Source organism: Sceloporus undulatus, chromosome 3, assembly GCF_019175285.1.
Source record: "Sceloporus undulatus isolate JIND9_A2432 ecotype Alabama chromosome 3, SceUnd_v1.1, whole genome shotgun sequence".
Taxonomy (NCBI): Eukaryota; Metazoa; Chordata; class Lepidosauria; order Squamata; family Phrynosomatidae; genus Sceloporus; species Sceloporus undulatus.
Genome location: NC_056524.1, coordinates 97,182,693 through 97,206,950, shown reverse-complemented (window position 1 = coordinate 97,206,950; position 24,258 = coordinate 97,182,693). Strand labels below are relative to the sequence as shown.

Sequence of the window (24,258 nt, the reverse complement as noted above, 5' to 3'; positions counted from 1 at the left end):
GTTGATACCCACAGTAACTTGTACCTTTGAATAGTTGCAACCTATTTCTTAATTTCCTTTCAACATAAATTCTTTAATTTATCCTCTACTCTCTTCATGATTAGTAACCATTCCTTATTAAAGTTACCTAGATAGTAGATTTGTTTCTTATTAAACAAGTTAATTTTAACATTTCTGCATATTCCAAAATTTTTTCAAACCAGTATGTCATTTTTGGTGTTATATCCTTTTTCCACATAGCTGCATATAATGTTCTAGCAGCAATCAGCAAATAGAATATTATTTTCCCTTCCTTTTTCATCTCTTTATCAAACATTCCCAAAAGGAATATTTTCAGGTCTTTTATTATGTTAATTTGCACAATTTCTTGCCATTCCTTATGTATTTGCCACCAATGGCCTTTAGCACATGGACAAGACCACCACATGTGTATAAATAACCCCTTTTCTTTTTTTCACTTCCAGCACCGGTTATATTTACTGTCTTTCATTTTTGTTAATTTATCGGGAGTGAAATACCATCTATACCGAATCTTGTATATGTTTTCTCTCATATTATAATTCAGAGTATATTTTATTTTCCTTTTCCAAATTTCTTCCCATTCTTCCATATATATACATATATATATATATAGGTTTTCCCAGGTCTTTTGCCCACCGAACCATACAATCTTTCACTTGTTCCTCTTCCATTTCCCAACTCAACAAAATGCTGTACATCAGACTCTTTCAACAATACTTTTTCCAACTCCGTTTTTATAATTGTTATCCCAACAGGTTTGTTATTTAAGTTAAACCTTTTAATTTTAATTAATCCCTTCCATTCTTATACATGTACTCTTTCTACACATGCAGAACCTATTGGTAATTCTTGCTGACAGTTCACATTCACCAGTCAATTTTCCATCTGTCTGATACATGATGTAAAGAATTGGATTAGATGTCCCACTGAGTCCTTACCACCAATACCACCATGTTTCTTCTGCTGCAGTTACTTTCAGGGGCCATCTATACTGTTTCAGGGAATGTGTGCTTTTCCATTACAATTGTGGTGCCATAGTTTGCATTTTGTTTTTATTGTTTTAGAAAGGGAAAAGAAAAGTCCGAGAACAATGCGAAAATAGAAGGAGAAATTCTCCTACTAGTAGACGTTCAAACCAGCTGCAGAATGGAGAAGTGGTGGAAGCAGTTACCTTGTTTGAGGTGGTCAGCATGGGCAAAAGAGCGATGCAGGTATATCTCTTTCCTGGAGTGATTGTACATTTATATGTAAACTTGGATTGACAAGGGAAGGTACTGGAGGGAAATGGGGTATTTCAGGGGTAGGCAACCTGCGGCCCGGCAAGGCCTTGGGACCGGCCCCAGCCCGGTCCTGCTGCCGAGGCCTTTGGTGTCTCGCGCGAGGGTCATGGTGGGGCAATTGTCTATAGAAACCTCAGAAACATGCATTTATCTTAACATTTAAAAAAAAAATCAGCAATTTTTTTCGCATGTCCATTTTTTATTTAAAAAGTGCCCTCCATTTGAAAATTTTGTCCTACATTTGTCCCGGTTTATTTATTTATTTATTTAAAAAATGTTTAATTATTTATTTTTTGGCTTCGGCCCCCCAGTTGTCTGAGGGACAGCAACCCGGCCCCTGGCTCAAAAGGGTTGCCTACCCCTGGGGTATTTGGTGGGGAGAGAGGTTTTAATATAGGATTGAGAAGGGAATCACCTCTTTCATGGACACACAAACACAATCCTGCCTGGGCAGCTCTTTCAGAAATCATTGCTGTGGCACAAGGGATGGTCCTTCTTTCAGGACCTTTCTAAGCAGTATTACTATATTGACCTATTATATACATTGACCCAGAATTTAGGACCAATTTTTGGGCATAACTATTTTGACTTAGAGTCAAGTATATACAATAGGGTTTGTTTAAAATAAATAAATACATACATACATACACACACACACACACACACACACACACACGACAGGAAAAAAGGGTCCCTCCAATTGTTTTTTGGGGGATTTCCACATTTTTTTGCCTCAGCCACTGTATTGGAACAAAAACAAAAACATTTTTTAGGGGGTGAACCATTTTACTACAAAGCAGAAAGTATGTGCTCTGGTCAGAAAATACCCTTCAATTCACTGAAAGCATTTTGTCCTGGTGCATGAAGGTTAAGGTAAAATCTCAAATGATTTTAAATTGTGTAAAGTGAACTTGGATGTTTATGCTTGTAGTATGACTTAAGTTATATTTTATACTACCTGATGTGTTATGCTGCATTTATATTTTATCATGGGTCTATGACAGTATAATTAAGTTGACTTTGACTTATTAGTGAAAAACTGAGAGGATGATATATATATTTCTAGTTTAAATTACAGTTTTCTAATCTGAGGCCTAAATTTAATATAGTCCTAACTAGAATAAACCCATGGAATTTAAATACGTGATTTATCACATGTCTGTTGATTCAGTACATCTACTGTGGTTGAGACTAACAGTTGGAAGTGGGCCCAAAATTTCTAGTTGTAAGTTATTCAAGATACTAGTTGTTAAATCTCTGTGTTTTTGTACAATTGTTTAGTCTGTAGTAGATGACTGGGTTGAGGCTTATAAAAGAGATCGAGATGTGGCACTTCTGGACCTTATCAACTTCTTCATTCAGTGCTCAGGCTGTCAAGGTAAATCTGTTTCCCTTTCATTTTGGGGGACCATAGATTCAGGTTGTTCTAAGGAGAGTGAGGTGATGTAATGGTCCTCTTATTTAAAATATGGAGTTTGCTGGTATATGGACCTGTATTGACAGATGAAACCCAGATTCTGAACAGAAAGTTATGGAAGCATTAGCATGGAGAAGAAATAAACAGACAGGAATGTTCACAAATGCAAATTGATCTGTGGTGCTTGAATATAAGAAATTTAAGACAAAATCAAATGATAGTAAGGAATTTTGTTGTTATTGTGTACCTTCATGTCGCTTCCAACTTATGGCAACCCTAAGGTGGCCCTACTATGGAGTTTTCTTGGGAAGATTTGTTCAAAGGAAATTTGACCTTGCCTTTGCCTGAGGCTGAGAGCATGTGACTAGCCTAAGCTCACCCAGTGGGTTTCATGGCTGAGTGGGGAGTCAGACACTGGTCTTTAGAGTAGTAGTCCAGCACTCAAATCACTAAGCCATGCTGGCTCCCAGTAAGGACTTTGAGGAAGACTTCATACACATGTGAAGATTGGGGTTGGGACAACAGAAACACTTAGCTGTGCTTTTAAAAGTTTTTTTTTTTAATATCTCTTTCTTGCACTAAATAGTTTAACTTCTGGAAAGAGTTCCAGTGGCTGCAGTCCTATGTATGTTTAACTGGGAATAAGTTCTGTTGAACCTGCTTAGAAATACTTAAGATGTGCTGATTGATATAATGAAATCTTGCAATTGAATGGATTAATATATCCCTCATACTGACTTTAAAATATATGCCATTACCGCTTTAACATTTGCAAAGGGACTTTATGAGTATGTGAACATACAATATTTAATTTCTATTTCCATAGGAATGGTTACAGCAGAGATGTTCCAGAATGTACAAAATTGTGAAGTGATGCAGAAAATGACAGAGACATTTGATGAGGTGTGTTTCTCTTCCTCAAAAAGAAAGCTGATTTTAAGCAGTTGATTCTTGATAAGCTTATTGGAAAGTCTTTTAAGATATAGCATGTTGTAGGGCTTTATCAGGTTCAATTCTGGTGGGGCTGGAAGTCTGGCATATTTAAGTAGAAGGAGGAACAGAAGGTGTCAGGTGGTGGTGGAAGCTGGTGGTGCTGCAGCAACAATAACAGTGGTGGCAGGAGAAGGAGAAGACAGGATTGCATTTTATTGCCAATGAGAGGAAGAGACAGCTATGCATTGCATTCCAGAGACAGCTATATCTTGAGACCAGTTATATTTTGAGGGCGTATTGGAGGAGTAACCAGACAAAACCATTGGTGCTATGGTACAGATGATGTCCAAAGCCATTTGTCCTGTTGTGCTTTGGCTCCAAAGACCCCTCAAAGCTAGGCATTTAAGAAATAGGCAGCATGGAGCCAGCCTTTGGAGATCTCTGATTGTTGCTTACTCTGATTATCACTTACGCTCACATTATGGTTCCCTATGTAAGCAATTTTGTTTCTATATATCCTGGCCATAAAAAACCTAGATTTTCTTCATTTAGACAGCAATCTATTGTATGAAAGGAAAATTGCTAAGGCCTTTATGTTAGTAATCATTAAGGTTAATGGTATATATTCACACTGGGTCAGAATGAGATTAGATAATAGAACACAGTTTGAGCTAGTGCCATAGCAGCAATTCCACAGTAAGTTTACAGGTTGGGTAAGGCTGAAACAGACCATTAATTACTACTGCTTAAATTATCTTTTGTTATTAACAGGAGACTGGATTGCAGTATAAGAAGTTCATGGCTTATCCCTGGATTTTGACAGTCACTTGGCCAGTGGATATGGTAATTTTTCCTTATATTCCATTTTTCTTCCATGAAATTTCAATGGTGTACCTAACGTTTCCAAGAGGTGTTCCTTCCAGATAACAAGTCATCCAGATATCAACTTCTTCCATCCTCATATTGCAGGAGGAAAAAGAAAGCATGTACTGGTGTTCCAAGGTTTTGGGACTAGTATGACTTTTTATAGCTGACTTTCAAGTCTGTGTCTAATGGAATAGCCACTGCTTGTGCTGAATTATATCTACCTGTGCTACACATGCAGGCAACAAATATGTGCATTGACTTAGTATGCCATTGAGGATTTTTGTCAAGTCCCATGGGAAAGCGTTCGCCCCGTCAAGGTTTGAATAGTTCTCTTTCATGAGCCATGTGGATCACAGTGTCTTAAAAGCAGTGAGAATAGCAGCTGCCATTAGTGGCAGCTGCCATTAGTGGCTAATATTTCTGTAGCACAATGCCTCTTTTACAGCAGAGCTGGAGAAAGTAAACCTTCAGATAACAGTGTACACCAGTTCCCATCATCTCTAGCTAACCTAGCTAGAGGAACAATCGTAGTAGCAGTACATCAACATCTGAAGGCCTAAAGTTTCCTCACCACTGCTCTGTGTTGTGCCTTGAATTCTGAAGTGTGACATGAATCTTTTTCTACCATAAGAGAAGACTTTGAGGTCATAGAATGAAGTACTGTTTTCCACCATTTTGATTTGGTTCTCTGTTGGGCTCTTAGGCTTTGTCAGACTCTTGTTAGGCTTTCAAGCTATTTTTTTTCTTCACCTCATTCAGGACAACGAAGACTATCCACTCATCAAACCAGGGCCCTACTGGAAAAAATTCAGGGCTAATTTTTGTGAATTCATTGCGGTACTGGTCGAGCAGTGCCAGTATATCATCCTGTATGACAGCTATTTGATGGACACAATCATCTCTCTTCTGACGGGCTTGGCAGATTCAATGGTCAGAGCATTCCGGCACACCAGCACATTAGCAGGTATGTAAGACTAGCTTGGTTTTCATTATCTGGGGGTAGAAATTTATAGAAACAGTTTGTTTGTGAAGATGGCCCCTTGTCGGTTATATGTCAACCAGGATTTCAGCAGGCGGACTCTTACCACATTGTTGTGCTAGGGTTTTTAAAGCTGCACTTGCCATTTTTTTAAAAAAAAAATCTGTACACCTATTAAAAAGTCTGTACATCTATTAAAATTTAGAGCTCTGATAGGCATAGCACTCCTGGGTTAGAGAAGATGAATTGTCTATTTCAAAGTTTTTAACATTAAGTCAAAAAGATACAAGTTGAGTCTCCCTTACCCAGAATTCTGAAATCCAAAATATTCCAAAAACCAAAACTTTTTTCATGGGTTTCCAAGATAGTGATACCTTTGCTTTCTGATTGTTCAGTGTACACAAACTTGGTTTCATGCACAAAGTTATCAAAAATGTATAAAATGACCTTCAAGCTATGTGCATAAGATAAATATGAAAAATAAATGAATTTTGTGTTTAGACTTTGAAGCCATCTCCAAGATACCTCATTTTATATGTATATGCAAATACAGTTATTCTAAAATCCAAATACAGTTAATCCAAAATCCAAAAAAATAAAATAAAATAAATACCGGTAAATCAGAACTCCAAAATACTTCTGTTCCCAAGCATTTCAGGTAAGAGAGACTCAACCTGTACTTTCTTTTAAAGCTATTATAGGGACAAGGCTTTTGTTGTTGTTCCCACTAAATTTGTTGATTTGCAGTGCCTCTTTGTGTTGGAATTATGGAAAGTTGATGGTTGCTTCCCAGTGGCCTAAATGTTGGATGTGCTTTTCCTTCCATTGTCCCATTGTGCAATATTGAAAATGTGAGGCTTGGATTCCCTGTCTACTGGCAAGGTAGCAAAGCTGTTCTGTAGGTTGAGTAGGTTTCAGAAGAAGGTTACTGAAACAACAGTGAAGCAAGTAGATACAGCAAGAGTCTACAGAGATCATGCAAGTAGTGCGCTAGTGACATCACAGGAGCAAGTAAAAATTATTATTATCATCTTGCTCCTCAACCTTTTCAGCAGTTACGATCAGAATACTAAGAAGATTACTGATGATAGCTTTTTCAAAAATTAAAAATTAAAAATTTTATATTGTGAAACACCGAGATTCCAGACTTGACATTGCAATTTTATTTCTTTTGTTTTCTTTTTGATTCCAGCTATGAAGCTTCTGACAGCACTTGTAAATCTCAGTCTCAATCTAGATATAAGTAAGCGTAACCTGGAAAGATTATACGAAGTGGAAAAGACCAGGGCTACAGGCAAGAGGACCAATTCTAGACTGGACCAGCTAGAGAGGAAAAAAAAAGAGGTAGTATAGATTTCCATTGGGAGATTGATGATGCTTCATAAAAATGTCCATTTTACAGATGCTGTATCCCAAAGGAAGCCACAGATCAATAACTGATAGCCACTGCTAATAATTAATAATTACTGTACAGAGTTATTATTTATTTATTGAATTTCTGTTCTGTCTTTCTCCAAAAATGGGATCCATTGCTAAGACCACAAGTGCTTCACACATAAATGGTTCTCTATTCTCTACTCTAAAGGAAACAAATGAATTCTGCATTATTTTGTGTTTATTTTGGAATCATATGGTAGCACTAGAATGTGGAAGGTTTGTTGATTAGTAGGACATGGTCTGTAGAGACTTTCTGCAAGGCTGGAATTTTCAGTATTTACACATTTTATCATAATTGAGAACCCAAATGGTAACAGTGGCATGGAAAGGTGTGGGGACTTTTGTGAAACCAATTGTCGATAATCTATCACCACTAATTCTTTAGATGTAAATGGCAGAAATGTGAATCTGCAACTAGTTGGGATAGCACATATTAGAGTCATATAGCAAACCAGATATTGTTGGACTCATCTCCCACAATTTGTGATCTGACAATGCTGGCTGGTTATCAACAAAGCAGATGTCCACCAATATATGGAGAGCCATAGGTTTTTCAAGTCTGAGCTGTGGGGTGATTTGAGCCCCCTTTTTTCTATTGTTCACTTAACAACTAAAAATTCATGTATGTAAAAACCAGTTAAATATAATTCATAATAACCCATGTATTCTGGTTGAGTTATTGAAAATGGGAAAACTGTGATTACTATGCTTATCCTGTCTAATCTTTCAGAGGAGGGTAACTAACAAGGTGAAAGGTCTGGAAACTGTGCCATATGAGGAGTGTTTTAGGGAGCTGGTTATGTTTAACCTGGAGAAGAGAAGGTTAAGAGGTGATATGACCGCCCTGTTTAAATATTTGAAGGGATGTCATATTGAGGATGGAGCAAGCTTGTTTTCTGCTTTTCCAGAGACAATGGATTCAAACTACTGTACAGGAAAAGAGATTCTGCCTAAATGTTAGGAAGAACTTACAGACAGTAAGAGCTGTTCGACAATGGAACACACTCAGAATGTAGTGGAATCTCCTTCTGTGGAGGTTTTTAAACAGATGATGGATGGCCATCTGTCGGGAGTGCTTTGATTGTGTATTTCTGCATGTTGGACTGGATGGCCTTTGAGGTCTCTTCCAACTTTGATTCAGTACTGCCCTGATTTTTTTTTAAAATGGCATTTCTTCAGTAAGATTGTTCAGTGAAATGAACTTTAGTATTGGAATAAAACTTTACCCATATGAAGACAGCTTTCAGTTCTTTTAATTTCAGTATGAACAGAAACATCTGGAGATGGAGAATATGATGAATGCAATTTTCAAAGGGACCTTTTTGCAGCGTTATCGGTAAGAATCTTTATATTTACTTGGAAGTAGTTTTGAGACAGTATGTGGACATCTCAGACAGCTTGAAAGAGAAGGACCATTGACCTGGAGGCTCATTCACATATAGATGTGCTGAAACAAACAGTATTATGTCACACCTTGTGCAGCTTACCCTAAACTGGTGCTTTCCAGGTTTATTGAAGTGATGGGAATTATAGTACAGCTGGTCGTGCATGTCTGACAGGCAGCCACAGATGGAAGTTTCATAGAAGTTCACATTACACACAGTGATTTTCAGTAGAGTCTTTATGCATTTGGCCATCAACTCTTGCATGTTGATTAATCAAAGGATGTCAAATTGTATGTGTGTGTGTTGAGTGTAAGAACTGATTATAAGTAACTATGAATAATGTTTATTTTTGTTGTTTTAAAGTGATATTATTCCAGAAATTCGGGCCATCTGCATTGATGAAATGGGCAGCTGGATGAAAATGTATCCTGATACATTCTTAAATGATGGTTATTTGAAATACATTGGATGGATGCTATATGATAAAGTAAGTTTTTTCTCTCTTAACAGTTGAAAACTTTCAATTGCACATTAATGCTTTAAAATAGTCCTTTATCCAGAAAGACCACTGATGAGTCTAGCTTCCTGTTATGTGTTAGGAACCACATTTTAATAATCTAGAATAGCAGGGCTTCTTCCCATTTCATTCAAGCCACTTCTGGTTTTCTGTTCTTTCCATCTCATGACCCTCTTACCATTTGGTGGAAACTGATTATGGTTGATCCTCATTGGGCTCTTCTGGGTTGGTTGATATATTTACTTAAAAAAAATCTTTAAGAGTTTTTTCTTAAAGAATTTTTTAAAACACTATTTAAATTTTGAGCATCCTAATATCTCCTCTTGTTTCTTTGGAGTCTCGTGCTGGGGCAGTACATAATATCATCATTCTTGCAATGTAAACAAAGTTGTTTTGCTGGTTACCTAATTTTTGACTGAGCAAGGGATAGGAAATCCAGTACAGTTTTCAGTTGTACAAGTATTAGCATGTGTAACCGTCACAAAGGCATTACTAGCTACACAGCTGTAAAAAATAATAATACCTTGTTTGGGCATTGTGTTCCTTTCCTGAGATTGCAGTGAATTTTGACACTAGTTATATAGCACAACTCAATATCTGGCTTCACTATTAGTAAATATACAGTAAGTGGGATCAGCAACAGTATATTTTAGCGTGCAAGCAGCCAGCAGTAACCTTTTCCAGGATCCTCCATTTCCTTTCTCCAACCCATGTTTTTCCTGTTTTTTCCCCCTTGAACAGACATTAAGTGTTTTGGGGTCACTGAACATGCTCATTTTCTTTGTGCTGTTTGGAGTTTCCCCCTTTAATTAGTATTTTTTTCCCTACGGGGTTTGTTTGATGGGCTGTGTGGGTGACTTTAGCTATATAAGGATTGGACTCAAAAAATCAATATATTATTTATACCTATTATGTTCTTTCCTAATTGCATAATGTTGATATTTGCGTAACTTCAAATTGTGAACATCATTCTTACTCTGTTCCTTCCTGTCTCCCAGCAACCTGAAGTCCGACTGAAATGCCTTCAGGGGCTGCAGGGAATATATGGCCGAAAAGATCTCGTTTATAAAATGGATCTCTTCACTAGCAGGTTCAAAGTAAGTGAAAAATTAGCATTTTCCCCCCAATTTAAATAGTTTGATTGGCTGGCCTAGGAGTGCAGATCCTTTTCAAAACTAAATTGGAATCCACTGGAGCATCATTTCAGGTCTAAGGAGGGCCTGAAGTATTGAGGGAAGAGATACACAATAATGGTGGACTTTGGCAATTGCCCTCTCATGTATGAGCATATATTTCAAGACCTATTCATTAGATAATGTTATATTGACACAGAAATGATGGTTGTTTGGGGTTTATTTTATTTATTTAAATGGAAGTGTTTATGGCTGGTACACTGGAATTGTGTATCAGATTTGTGCCAGTATAATTACAATGACTCGCTATTATAGACCTCAATTTATTATTATAGACCTTTGGCTTGCCAGCATTCTCTGAAGATGCCAGCCACAGATGCTGGCAAAACGTCAGGAATAAACTCTTCTAGAACATGGCAACATAGCCTGAAAAACCCTCAAAAAACTAAGGGCCCGAACAGACAGGCCAAAATAAAGCTGCTTCGGGTCTCTTTAGAGGTATGCTGTTGAAATGATGCATACGTCCTAAGAAGCTGGAAGCTGTGCCAAAGCCACGCTCCAGTCCTAAGGACTGGAGCGCAGCTTTGGCGCAGCTTCTGGCCTCTTAAAATGCATGTGTCATTTAAACAGCATACCTCCAAAGTGACCCAAAGCAGCTTTATTTTGGCCTGTCTGTTTGGGCCCTAAGAAAGGGTGAGCTTAGCACATGGTAAACTGAAGGTTTTCGGATCACAGAAGGAGTGGTCCACTATTAGGTTAAATCCTGTGGCTGCCCAAGCCTGGAAGGAGTCACATGATTCAAAGGAGCAGTTTTAACCACTCATAGTGCAGCCTCTCCTCTCCACCTCCTTCCTGTATTCAGGTCAGATGTTTTAGCTGTTTCTCTGAATATGTTTTATTGTTGCATTCAGCTCATGCAGGGTTCCCTCCTCCAAACTTGGTTCACGTGACTTAGTTTGAATTGGTGTGCAGAAATGTGTAACTTCATGTACCTTGTTGGTATCTATAGAGTATTTCACAGTCAAGAATAGCATGATTCGAACCCTGATACTAATTTTAGTGTCTTTTACTCTTATTTTACAAAGTGATAATTCACATATCTTGTAGAAGATGTGAACAATCTATAATTCCTAATTAAAATACAGAAAGCCATTACATATTTACAGTAATATTGCACACAATTATATCTTGTGCAATATTTTAATTCTGTTGAGACCACTGTGTCTCAATTTGAATGCTAAACGTTCATTGTGACTTATTGGGGCTTGCAGGTACATTGGTTACACAAAATATCTGTTAGACTCATAGTGTAGTCCTGTTTACTTTGATCCAGCTCACAGAGAGAGAGAGAGAGAGAGAGAGAGAGAGAGAGAGAATGTGTATAAGTGTATATGTATGTATGTATCCAGCTTTCCGGATTAGTTCAGGTTAGTTCAACGTTAAAATAATTTTTAAATTTAAAATTAAAATTTGTAATTAGTTAGGAAGTTAGGTCTATATGTAAAATACATGTATGTGAATGAGAGTCTAGATTGATTTTTCTTTTTGTTGTGTGTGATCCCAGTTAATGAGAACTTACATTGCAGTACTGGGAGTCGCACATGCATTTGGAAAGTTATAGTGTTGAAGCCTGCAGGGGGTGCTATGAACAACCCAATGTAAGCCCCAGCTGTCATCATTCACACTTTAAAAAATAGTAAAATAATTATGGGTCACACGATCCCTGTTATAAGCACAGTGCTTTATTGTTTTTCAAATTTGAGTTAGCACTTCCTCCCTTTTGAGTCTTAACTTTAATTGTGAACATCTTAGCTTTAAACCCTCTCTTTAACTTAGCAGAATTAAAGACGTACTTAGCATCCACATCATCCCTAAGAGCATGCAATCAGAAAGTACAAATCCCAAGAAGAAAGACTGTCAAAAGCTGTTCAATCTCACATTCATTTTTTATCTTTTAGGATCGAATTGTATCCATGGCTCTGGACAAAGAGCATGAAGTAGCCGTTCAAGCCATGAAACTCTTGATGCTTATGTCACAGTAAATAACCTTTCCATTTATATATAATCTATTGTCCAATGGGGGTAAACTAACCATTTATATCTAGTTGAGAAATCCTGAAAAGCATGCCATATTGCAACCATGCATAGATTATTGTGGGTTTTTTTTAAATTGCATGCTTGAGATTTGTTGTGAATTTGAAGCTTATAGCAGTGTAAACTTATCTTACAAAGGAGTTTCTGTGGATGACACATTCAGCAGCATTATGTAGTATTAGTGAAAAAGTTGAAATTAAATATATATATAGTTCCCAGCTTTGTGTTTGTGATTCTGGTAATTTCAACCAAAAGAGGCTGAAGCAAACTGATAGTTCTCCCTTCCCTCACTTTTTTTTTGTGGGGGACCACTTACCACTTGCACTCATGGTTGTGTGACTGTGAACACAGGCAGCCCTGGGTATCTTTCTGTTGCATTTCAGACTTAGGGATGAAACAGATGGCCGTTTTGCCTAATTTCTAGGGTATAGATTCATTATCTCAGTGATATGGACACTAGCTATGCTAAAAAATGAATATTGGGTCTTTACATCAACTCTAAGCTGAGGTACTTTCAGAATTCTACTTGTGTGTACATCACATCAGTGAATAATTGCAAAGAGCATTTGTCCATTATTCATTTTGGTTTCATGCCACTGTTTGCTTTTTTCAGCAATGTGAGAGGGAGAAGGGTTGATTGTTCTAGTGACTCCTGTAGGAGGCAAATGACCCCTGCCAACAGCAGCACAGTACTATTTCTGCATGGTGTTTGCTTCTTCCTGGCTCATAGACAGTAGAACAAAATACAGTGTTCTGTGCTGATGCTAATCCTGTGCTAGGAGGCATGATGTGCCTTTGTTATGATACAAAGCTGTCTTAAACCATTCATTGTTGTTCTTGTTCTACATCTGAACTGACAAGTATTGCATTGGCACTGCAGCTGTTCATCATTTCTGACTTTGCTGTAATTGCACAGTGTGGACAATAGTTGAAGTGTTTGGACATCCTAAAAAAGGAACTGTTATTGGGAATGTGGAATGGATTGAACTAAAAAGCAAATATGCAACCTATGACTATCACCTTAGAAATAAAACCTTTTCAATTAAAGGAGACTTAACTACTAGGTTAACAAAGAGGCAGCATGGTAAACTGGTTTGAGTGTTGGACTATGACTCTGGAGATCAGGGTTCGATTCTCCACTCAGCCATAGAAACCTGCTGTGTGACCTTGGGTAAGTCAAATACTCAGCCTCAGAAAAAAAAAATCCTGTGATAGGTTTGCCTTAAGGTTGCCTTGAAGGGAGATAATAATAACAAGAACTCTGCATAGAAGTGCATAGGTGTAACTCAGGCACTGTGCACACCGGCCATTAAGCCTGGCATGGGGGCAGAGTCGGGGTGTAGCATCCTCACAACACACGCCCGACTCTGTCCCCCTGGTGCCGTGATGCTGTGCGCCACTCCACATAATAATAATAATAATATAATTTATTTGTATCCCGCCCAATCACGGGGAATCCGGGCGGCTAACAGCAGTGGGGAAATACAATATAAAAATAACAATAAGATACAAATACAATTACAAAAGCAATCAAACAAATTTAACAAATACAATAGCAATCAAACAAAGAAAATAAAAACATTACAATCTAATAAAATTCATAATTAACTCCTTTCCCAGTCCCTCAACACAGGTTCAAATCACAACAAAAAATACAGTAAAGTTAACAGAGCAAAATACATAACAATTAATAGAGTAAAAACAAGTGAAAATAAAATAAATAAAAAATCCCCATTCTCAACATGGCTCGCGGCATCATGATGTTCTTCCGGTGCTGCATCCATACGACACAGCATCATAGGAGCATATAGCTGCTATGGCGCCCTTTCAAAGGTGTAAAAAGGAGCCGGTTTTTGCAGCTCCTTTTTGCACCCTCGAAAGGCCGGATTGGGGCTGTGGCTTGAGGTCGCCTCAACTAAGAGAAAGGAGACAACATATATGCCTGCTTCCCCAGCTTTACCCAGCATGTTAAAAAAACATAGCTGCGTACGTTTAGCCACCCAAACTGAAACCATAACAAAATTGAAAGGTAGTAAAAAAAGTAATCTTTGGACATATTTTGGAGAAGCCTTCCAGTAGACATATTTTGGAGAAGCCTTCTGAACCTTCTCTAGAAAGTTCAGAAGGTTTTCGTTTACCTATATTTACCTGACTTGATTCTTTCATTTCACATATGCATATTGTTAGTTTTGAATAAGAAATTTGCTGAGACATACTCAGCTATTCCTCTATTTTTGGAAGCTATACTTATCCCTTCCATAATATTTCTGCTACTGATACCAAGTTTTTGTTAAAGAAATTAAGTGCAGAAGCACATCTATTTCATTATAGAATCATAGAATCATAGAAAGAGTTGGAAGAGCCACACTAGGGCCATCCGTCCCACCCCTGCCATGCAGGAAATCCAATCAAAGCATCCCTGACAGATGGCCATCCAGCCTCTTTAAAGACCTCCAAGAAGGAGACTCTATCACCCTCCGAGGGGTGCATCCATTGTCGAACAGCCTAAATGTCAGGAAGTTCCTCCTAATGTTCAGGTGGAATCTCTTTCCTGCAGCTGGCATCCATTGTTCCGGGTCCTGTTTCTCTGGAGCAGCAGAAAAACAGCTGTCCCTCTTCAATATGACATCCTCAAATATAAACAGGGCGGATCATATCACCTCTTAACCTCTTTTCTCCAGGCTAAACATCCCCAGCTCCCTAGGTCGTTCCTCATAGGGCAGGTTTCCAGACCTTTCACCATTTTTGTCGCCCTCCTTGGACACGCTCCAGTTTCTCACATGTCCTTTTGAATTGTGGCGCCCAGAATGGACCAGTATTTAGGTGGGGCCTGACCAGCAGAATACGTGGGCACTATTACTTCTCTTGATCTAGACACTTATCTATTGATGCAGCTAAAATAGCATGGCCTTTTTAGCTGCAGCATCACTGTTCACTCATATTCATGTGGTCTACTTGGACTCCTCGATCCCTTTCACACGTAGTTGTTCATTCAGCCGGTGTTACCCACCTATATCTGTGCATTTTATTTTTCTGCTAAGTGCATACCTTACATTCTCCATGTTGAATTTCATTTTGTTAGCTTTGGCCCACTTTCTGTCTATTCAGGTCATTTGAATCTTGATCCTGTCCTGGGGTATTAGCTATTCCCCCTAATTGGTATCATCTGCAAATTTGATAAGTATGCTCCAATTCTGTCATCCAGGTCATTGATAAAGATGTTGAATAGCACTGGGCCGGACAGAGCCCTGTGGGACCCCACTGGTCACTTTTCTCCAGGATGAAAGGAGCCATTGTTAGCACCTTGGGTTCGGCCGGTCAACCAATTACAGTCCATTTTAACAGTTTCTTTGTCTAGCCCACATTTTACAAGCTTGTTGGCAAGAATGTCTGGGGAACTTGTCAAGGCCTTACTGAAATCAAGATATATTCCACAGCATCCCTTCATCTACCAGCTGGTAATTTTATCAAGAAAGAGATCAGTTTGTTGGCATGACTTGTTCTCTGAAACCCTTGTTGACTTTTTGTGATTATGGCATTGCCTTCCAGATGTTCACAGACTCTCTGTTTAATGACTGCTCCAGATCCCTAGTACTGATGTCAGACTAACTGGCACGATAATTGTTGGGATCCTTCTTTTTTCCCCTTTTTGAAGATGGGGACAACGTTTGCCCTCCTCCATCTGCTGGGATCTCTCCTGTTTTGCAGGAGTTTCAAAGATTATTGCCAATGGCTCCGATATTACATTTGCCGTTCTTTAATACCCTTGGATGGAGTTCATCTGGTCCCGGAGACTTAAATTCATTTGATTTAATAAGGTGTTCCTCTACTATCTCTTTACTTATTCTGTACGAAATGCCCTATCCTGTCCTCTGCTCCATATCCTCGGTTGAGCACCCTTTGCATTTCTGAGAAGACTGAGGCAGAAGGTGTGAGTAATTCTGCCTTCTCTTCTTCTGTTAGCATTTTGCCATCTTCTCCACGCGTGGCCTACTTTCCTTCTTCTTCCTTTGCTGCGACACCAAAAAAGCCCTTTTTATTGTTCTTACCTTCTAGCAAGCCTGAGTTCATTCTGTGCTTTGCTTTTCTGACTTTACCCTACACATGCTGCTATTTCTTTGGAATTCCTTTTTGTGATTTCCCCTTTTCCATTTCTTATACATGTTCTGTTTCAACTTAGCTCTGTTGAAAGTCCTTTAGTCCCATCCTGGTTTCTTGAGACACCTCCCGTTTTTCTTTCTCACTGGAACTGTTTGAAATTGTGCCTTCAGTATCTCCCTTTTGGAGAAAGCCCATCCGTCCTGAACTCCTTTATCTTAGTATTTCTGACCATGGAATCACCCATTACTTCTAAGTTACTGAATCCGCTCTCCTAAAGTCTAGGATGCGTTCACTATGCCTGGCTTCTCCTTCCACTGTATTCAACTCCAGAGAACATGGTCACTTCCACCCAATGATCCCACACTTGCACCCCATACCAGTCATCCTTGTTGGTTAGGATCAGATCTAAAATAGCACCCCTTGTTGCCTCTCACCTTTGGACCATGAAATTGTCTTCCAGGCAAGTGAGGAATTTGCTAGGCCTTGAGGATTTTGCTGGTTTGACTTCCACAATATCAGGGATAGTTGAAGTCGCCCATCACTACTACATCTCCTTTTCTGACTGTTGGTCTCTGTTCTAGAAAGATATCATCCAATTCCTCAGTCTGACTTGGGGGTCTGTAGTAGCTCCCACCGTAACATCCTTGTTGTTCCCTCCCCTTTATTTTTACCAAGATGCTCCACCTGCTTCCATGATTGATGTCCTGGATCTCTTCACTGGTGTAAATATCTCTGACAAATAGTGCTATTCCTCCTCCTTCTGTTTGGCTTATTTCTCTTTAAAACGTTATACCACTCTATTCCACATTCCATCATGAGACTCATCCCACCGGTTTCAGTGATGCCTATATACATATTTGCTTTGTTGTACTAGGAGTTCGGTTCATCTGCTTATTTCCCATGCTCTGTGCATTAGTGTAGAGACATCGCAGACCATAGTTTCACTTTTACTTGCTGCCAGTGCAAGTTTTTTGCCTCCCACTGTTGGGGTCCTTGCAACTTGTTTTTTCTTGTTTCCTCTATGTCACGTTTGACTATTTCCGCCATCCCTTTGTCCTTCCTTAATATTGTCTCCCTTCCCTCGGAACTCAGTTTAAAGCCCTCCTGATCAAGTTCTTGAGACTGTTGGCAAAAACATTTCTTCCAACTGGCGTGAGATGCAACCCGCTGTTGCAAGAAGTCCCTCCTCGTGGAACCGCAGCCCATATCGAAGAATCCAAATCCTTCTCGGCGGCACCATCTGCGAAGCCAGTTGTTCACATCCGCTATTTTCCTCTCCCTTCCTGGACCATGCCCTTCAACCGGCAGAAGACGAGATGACAACCTGTACATCCATCCTTCGCTTCCTACCAAGCGCCTCGTAATCCTTTTGTATGTTCGAAGGCTGTGTCTTGCAGTATCATTAGTTTCCACGTGGACCAAAAGGAGGGGTATTTGTCAGTAGGCTTGACCAGTCTTGTCAGCTCTCTGTCCATCAACGGATCTTTGCACCTGGAAGACAACACACCTCTCGAGACATCTTGTCAGGCCTACATATACTGCTTCTGTACCCCTCAGCAAGGAGTCCCCCACTACGACCACACTCCTCGAGGCTTAGCAGCGACTGTTCCCTCGGGTGGGAATCTCAGCTCCCTCGCTCTGTCCCTGAAGTCTGTCCATGCTGCTCTTCTTCATCCTCCTTGATAAGGAAAGAGCTTCGAATCGATTCTCTAACTGCAAGCTCCCCGAACAATTCCTTCTTGGCTTACTTCTCTTTGTGCACATTCCTCCAGCTGTCTGCCTCCTGTGTATGGCAAGTGACCTCCCACCCTAGCATCTTCCTCGCATGGTACTCATCCAAGATGGTTAGTCTATTGGTCCAGGAAATCCTCTTGTTCCCTAATGCTGAAGTGTAGCTACTCTTGACTCAGCTGCTGCACTTTCTCCCAAGAGTTGCTACCACACTTGCACTTGTGCATGTGACGTTCTCGACTTCTGTGGCAAGAAGAGAAACTCCACAAGAGTTAAGGTGACTACAGCAGATCCCTCGTTGTCCATACTGCAAAGCTTTAGTAATGACTATAACAGTCAATCTACTGGGAATACTTTCTTTAAAATGTACTGGCTGCTATCTGTACTTAAGGCAGGTTCTATTTCATATCTGATTCTAACCTGATGCCACTTGAATAGAGTTGTTGAGTTAAGAAAAACTTATGTTTAATAGAATATTTTTGGGTCAAGAGGTATTCAACTGGGTAATCTGTACATTGCTGCACAGTTGTTCTCCCAGTTTGACCCACCCTAAAACTCTCAATCAGATATGTCTGCAATTCCCTTTTTTGATTCGGAGGGTAAGGACTGGGGTAGGCAGTGATTAAACCAAATAGCATAGTAATCAGAACATCTTCTTTCCATTAAGACTTAGCATTCACCAAGCCTCATCAAATATGAAGAATAAGTTTTGTTATTTTCTTTGGTGTTATTTCTTCCTGAAATGAACATGCCAGCTTTTATTAAACCTCTTTATAGTCTTCCTCTTTATTATTGATACAGAATAGAACATATGTTAAATATATTTTGAATGTTTTAGACAGCCGAGGAGTAATCTGATCCAGGTACATGATGATAACCCATTGTGTTTGACATTCCTGTGGATCAATTGTTTAAGTACAAATGCCCAGCTGTCTTACATTATACATTGGTTATACACAAGTTTTTTTTTTTTGGGGGGGAGGCTATAGTTAATTCTAGGACGGGATAGGCCACCTTTTTGAGCCGGGGGCGGTTGTTGTCCCTCAGACCAACTGGGGGGGCCGAAGCCCAAAAAAAATAATAAATAATTTTTTAAAAAATAAATAACCGGGACAAATGTAGAACTTTTTTTATAATTTATTAGAATATATTAACAGAAAAAGTAGGAAAGGGAAAGGGGAAACAAACACCGAACAGTACAACATAAAACAAATATCAAACAAACATACATTGAGTCAACAACTAGCTAACACACTAAACTATCTACATATTTACATGATTCTTGATATCTAGTATTTCTATTTTTTCTTCTTCCTATACAGTTGGATATCCAGCATTTTGTAGATCAACGCCATTCCTATTATTTAAACTTATATTTATCCTTTCACGTGGTTGTATTCTATCATTCCTATACAAAAAAATTTCAACTTATTATTTTACTTTTCTTCATATCTTTAAACAATTCCCTTCTTTTCTGATTTTCTTTGGATTTCCCTTGTAGTAAAGTTGCAGTACTCATATTTCAGCTTCGTACATTTTAATTATCCTTCTGCTTCTTTCCAGTTTGTGCGTATAAAATTCTTGCGATGTAATCATATATCAGTAATATTTTATGAGATTTTTATATTTTTTGTTGAGAGTTATGTTTAATAAGAATATTTTTGGGTCAAGAGGTATTTTAATGCAAAGACTGCTTTGAATTGTTTGTATTCTTTTCCCAGTATTCCTTGCTTTATTACATGACCACCATATATGAATAAATTTTCCCTCTGGTTTCCGCATTTCCAGCATTTGTTTGTTACCTGTTTTATATATATAATTGATTTGTTGCGATGTTATATACCATCTGTACACATTTATAGGTAATTTTTTATAATTTTGACATAAAGTAATCTATTTGTTACTTTCCATGATCTTTCCCACTCTTCTAGTGTAATATTTTTTATATCTTGTGCCCATTTACCCCATGGTGTGTTTGATGGTCTCACTCTCAGATCTCTTTCTTTCAACCACTTTGTACTATTTGTATTCCTATTGAGACTTTAAAGAGGATGGATATGGGAGATATTTATAAATGGATCAAGACCATTTATGAAGAACAAAGAGCCATACTACTGATCAATGGTGAAAAATCCAAAAACTTTTGCAATAAGAAGAGGTACAAGACAGGGATGTCCTCTATCCCCATATTGTTTTTTAGTATTGGAGGTTCTAAACAATCAAATAAGGGAAGATGAGAGAATTCAAGGAGTAAAAATAAAATACAGATATAAATTAAATGTTTTACTGATGACAAATTTTTTTCCTAGACAATCCAAAACAGAGCATTGTAAATCTGATTCAGATATAGAAGAATTTGGTTCTTAGCAGGATTCAAAGTTAACTATGAAAAAACGGTGATACTTACTAAACATCTCAGAAACGAGAAGAAGAAATAAACTAAAGGTTTAGGATTCTGTATAGAAAACCAAATTAAACATCTAGGTATTTTTTTCACTAAAGAAATATTGAATTATTTAAATAATTATGTTAAAACATGGTTACAAATCAAATGACCTAAAAACGTGGACAAATATCTATCCCTTTTAGGAGAATGGAAATAATTAAAATGAATGTTCTGCCTAGATATATATCTGTTCTTCTAATATACCAATCATTCAAACGACAAATATTTCACTTGGCAAAAAGATATGAACAAATTTTTTGGCAGGGAAAAAAACAGATCACATGGAAAATATTAACTGATGGAAATTAAGAGGAGGATTGTACTCTTCCGAATTTTAATTATATTTCTACGCAGCTTGCCTGAAATGGCATGAGATGTTTAAACTTAATGACGACGATTTGATGAATATCAGAGGATCTAATCTAATCTAGGCATTCATGGATATCTATGGTTCTAAAGCCAAAAGAAAACAGTAATTTAATCACATGTGATTAGAAGAACATTACTTAAAACTGGTACAAAAGTGAAAAATCAATTCTAGAAAACATACTCCCTTGGATATCAATACAAGAAGCCCTACACAGCAAACCAAAAAACAAACAAATAGGTTGGATAAGATATGGAGATATATAAGAAAAGAGCGGACGGAGAATTACTATGAAACAGGAGAAATGGGAAAAAAAGGATTTTTAAAGACTGGTTTCTATACAATCAATAAAGAGCGGCTCAATCAAGACAAAAAAACTTATGGATTACTATGACTAAAATGAAATGACAAAAATAATAAAGATAATCAAGGGAAGCGGGACAAAATTTTCTTTTTTTTTCCCAAGCTTTATTATCTTTTTTTGTTGTCCATAACTTGAACTTACAACATTACTTTCACTGATTAACATAGTTGATTCTGACTATCCCACTTATATCTATGTATTTATTGTCCTATTTCATAGCCACATCTTTTCTCATGTATAATGTTCTTTCCCAGAGCGATATTACAGGGAGCCATTCACTTTTCCATTCATTTATAGGTCTATTGTTTAGCAATTTGTTAATCTGTCCATTTCTTTCATTTCTTGCAATTTGTTGATCCTTCTTCCGTAAAAGAGGTTTTTTGCTTTTCAGTTTGTGTGCAATGATTAATCTTGCCGCCGTCACTAATACAACAGAACTCTCAGTATTTTTTTACAATTCCTGTTTCTCGTTTGGGTATCATATTTAATAAATACAAATTCTGGTAGCATTTTGAACTTACACTCAAACAATTTTGTATTTCTACATGTATTTTGCACCAGATTTGTTGACCTTGCTACATGTCCACACATATGGAATAGTGAAACCCTCCCTCTTCTTACAATTCCAGCATTTTACTTTCGTGTTTTATGATCTTTTTGATTTTAACAGGGGTGAGATACCACCTATTCGTATTTTACCTGATTTTCTTTCAACTTGAGAGGCAGTAATTTACGCGTTCTTTTCCATGAGCTTTGCCATTCCTCATAGTCAATGAATGCCCTATGTCTTGGGCCCAGCGGATCTTTTTCTTTATTATCTCTTTTTCTAAAGCTCTTTTCAATAACACCTTATAAACTTAGATATTTCTTTTTTATCTGATCCACAGATTATATCTAATTCATTTACTATTGTTTCACTACCCTTTTTTGACATCTCTTTAAATTCAATTTATCTGGGTAGTCAACAGTTTATTTCATAGTTCTCTTCATTTGTCTTCATCTTCAGACGCAATTTCCTCTTCATTTGTTACCTTTATAGTCAGCCATTTATGTTCTCTATTCTTTCATACCAAAGTTTTGGACTGATGTCCACAAAGGCAGTTTATTGTTTAAACCTTTTGTCATCTTGTCCCATATTGATTAGAGTGCTTTTCTTATAGGATGTTCAAAAAACTTTGCTTCTGATTTTAACTGATCTTTGTAGAAGAGATGAGCATGCATCTTTTGCCAAATCTGCCCATCAAGGCTCAGTAGATCAGTATTTCTAGTTTTACCATCTTTTACATATCATTACTGGCCACATGTAGTTTTAAATCGGGCATTGCACATCCCCCTCTTTCTTTACTATTTTACACTTCCTTTATTGATTTCCTCCTTCAAACAAATTTTAATCCTTTCATGTCTTTAAGTTTTTTTATTTTAATTTTCTTTATTTATCCTTATTATAATTGGGAGATTGTTAAAAGAGAAAATAAAACTTAGGAAGGATGGCCATTTTAATAAACGCAATTTACCTAAATATATAAATTTACTTGTTCCCCTTTAGTAAATATTCCGTATTTCCTTCCACTTTGATTTGTAATTATTCTCAAATAATCTTAGTTGTTGCTTGTAACCATGCCCAAATACTTCACTTTCTTTCACTATCTTAAACCTATCTATTTGATATTTTTTTCTTCTCTTCCTTGCTTAAGTTCTAACTAAATGTTTGTTTTATCTTTATTAATCTCAGCCCGCAAATTTACCAATACCTTTAAGTCATGCATTAAATGTTCACTCTTTTGTTGGGTTTTCCACTATCGCTACCTATCATCGCGAAGGCTAGGATTTTCTTCTCGTTTCCCTTGTTCTAACCCTTGATTTTATCATTATTCATGATTACATTCAGTAAAGTCTCTATGTGTTGATAAAAGCAATGGGGAGAGAGGGACCCCCTGTCTAGTCCCCTTGCTCTATTCTGAATTTCTCGATTTTTAATCCATTTATTCTTATACTCTGGCGCTTTGATATCTGTAGATTTGTTCAATATCCTATGAATCTAGCACCAAATTCTCTTTTAAGACACCAATCATGAACTTCCACTAATATTATCGAACGCCTTCTCAGCGTCGATGAATATCAACGCAAGCTTCTTATTTCTCTTTTTATAAAACTCTAAAATGTTCATTATTGTTCTTTTTGTCTTTAGCTTGACGCTTTGGAAGGAAGCCGCTCTTTGTGAATGGTACTACTATGGCTATCTCCAAACACTTGGTATCTGATAGTATTTATTATGTGTAAATAAAACTGTCAGCATTGGTACCCACCAGTCACTAAAATGTTTTGTATAATTCTGCTGGAAAAGTCCTCCCCTGGAACTTTGTTATTTTCAGACTGTTAAATTAGATGAGATTTATTCTTCCAAAACTGCTGACCAGTTTGCTGTAGAATTTCATAGGATTTATAGTGTGTTTTATTGTTTTAGTGTTATTTGTGTTATTTGAAATGGCCTAAGGGCTAATCAATAAACATGTCTATTTCTGGTCACCCAGTCAGTTATAAAGGTTGTCTCTGTCTTTCTGACCCTTACAAATGAAATCCTTCTACCACTTCAACCTCATTTTTCTTCCAACATTTGTCTTCTAACCTTCTCTTCACTTGACTCCTGCTTTTCTGTCTCTTTTCAGTTTGTTTTTTTCTTTTAGATTTAAACTTTGGCTGTGTATGTCAACAAAGGACATTAACATTGTCATTGTTGGCCACGCAGTTGAATTCATTTAGATGACTATAAGCTGAAAGCCTTTTTTAGGAGTTTGAAATTCCTGTTGCCATCTCGCTAGGGCCTCCGTTATAAAATAGTCATTTACAATTCTTACTGCCTATGGTATATCCATTAAACCTTTTTTTTAAAAAAAGATTTTATTGGTTAAAAAAACAAACAGCCACACAGATACTAAACAGTAGACCAAAACAAATAAAACAAAAATAAAAAAAGAGAAAAACCTTCTAACAATATCCCATTCTCTATTCCTTTACATTCTAAACAAATACCAACAAATACAATAGACATTTAAAATCCCTTCCCTTCCTCCAAGTTGAAGACAACTGATTACTATGAACTTTCCTATTAGTCTTCTCCCTTACTTTGTTATCTTAGTTCGAAACATTTCCCTATTATAGTTACATGTATATCGGAGTGTAGCGATT

The 24,258-nt window shown here is 37.5% G+C and overlaps 1 protein-coding gene across 2 annotated transcripts in view; it reads left to right on the top strand.

Moving 5' to 3' along the window:
- The window catches only part of LOC121924930 (cohesin subunit SA-2-like), an 89,219-nt gene that overhangs the window by 11,428 nt on the left and 53,533 nt on the right, over positions 1 to 24,258 (top strand). For both annotated transcript variants that reach the window (XM_042456484.1, XM_042456483.1), the window contains exons 5-14: positions 1,086 to 1,232; positions 2,583 to 2,679; positions 3,545 to 3,621; positions 4,423 to 4,494; positions 5,278 to 5,482; positions 6,690 to 6,841; positions 8,197 to 8,270; positions 8,683 to 8,806; positions 9,835 to 9,933; positions 11,928 to 12,007. In XM_042456484.1, coding sequence (XP_042312418.1) covers positions 1,086 to 1,232; positions 2,583 to 2,679; positions 3,545 to 3,621; positions 4,423 to 4,494; positions 5,278 to 5,482; positions 6,690 to 6,841; positions 8,197 to 8,270; positions 8,683 to 8,806; positions 9,835 to 9,933; positions 11,928 to 12,007 — 1,127 coding nt within the window. The remainder of the gene's footprint in view (positions 1 to 1,085; positions 1,233 to 2,582; positions 2,680 to 3,544; positions 3,622 to 4,422; positions 4,495 to 5,277; positions 5,483 to 6,689; positions 6,842 to 8,196; positions 8,271 to 8,682; positions 8,807 to 9,834; positions 9,934 to 11,927; positions 12,008 to 24,258) is intronic.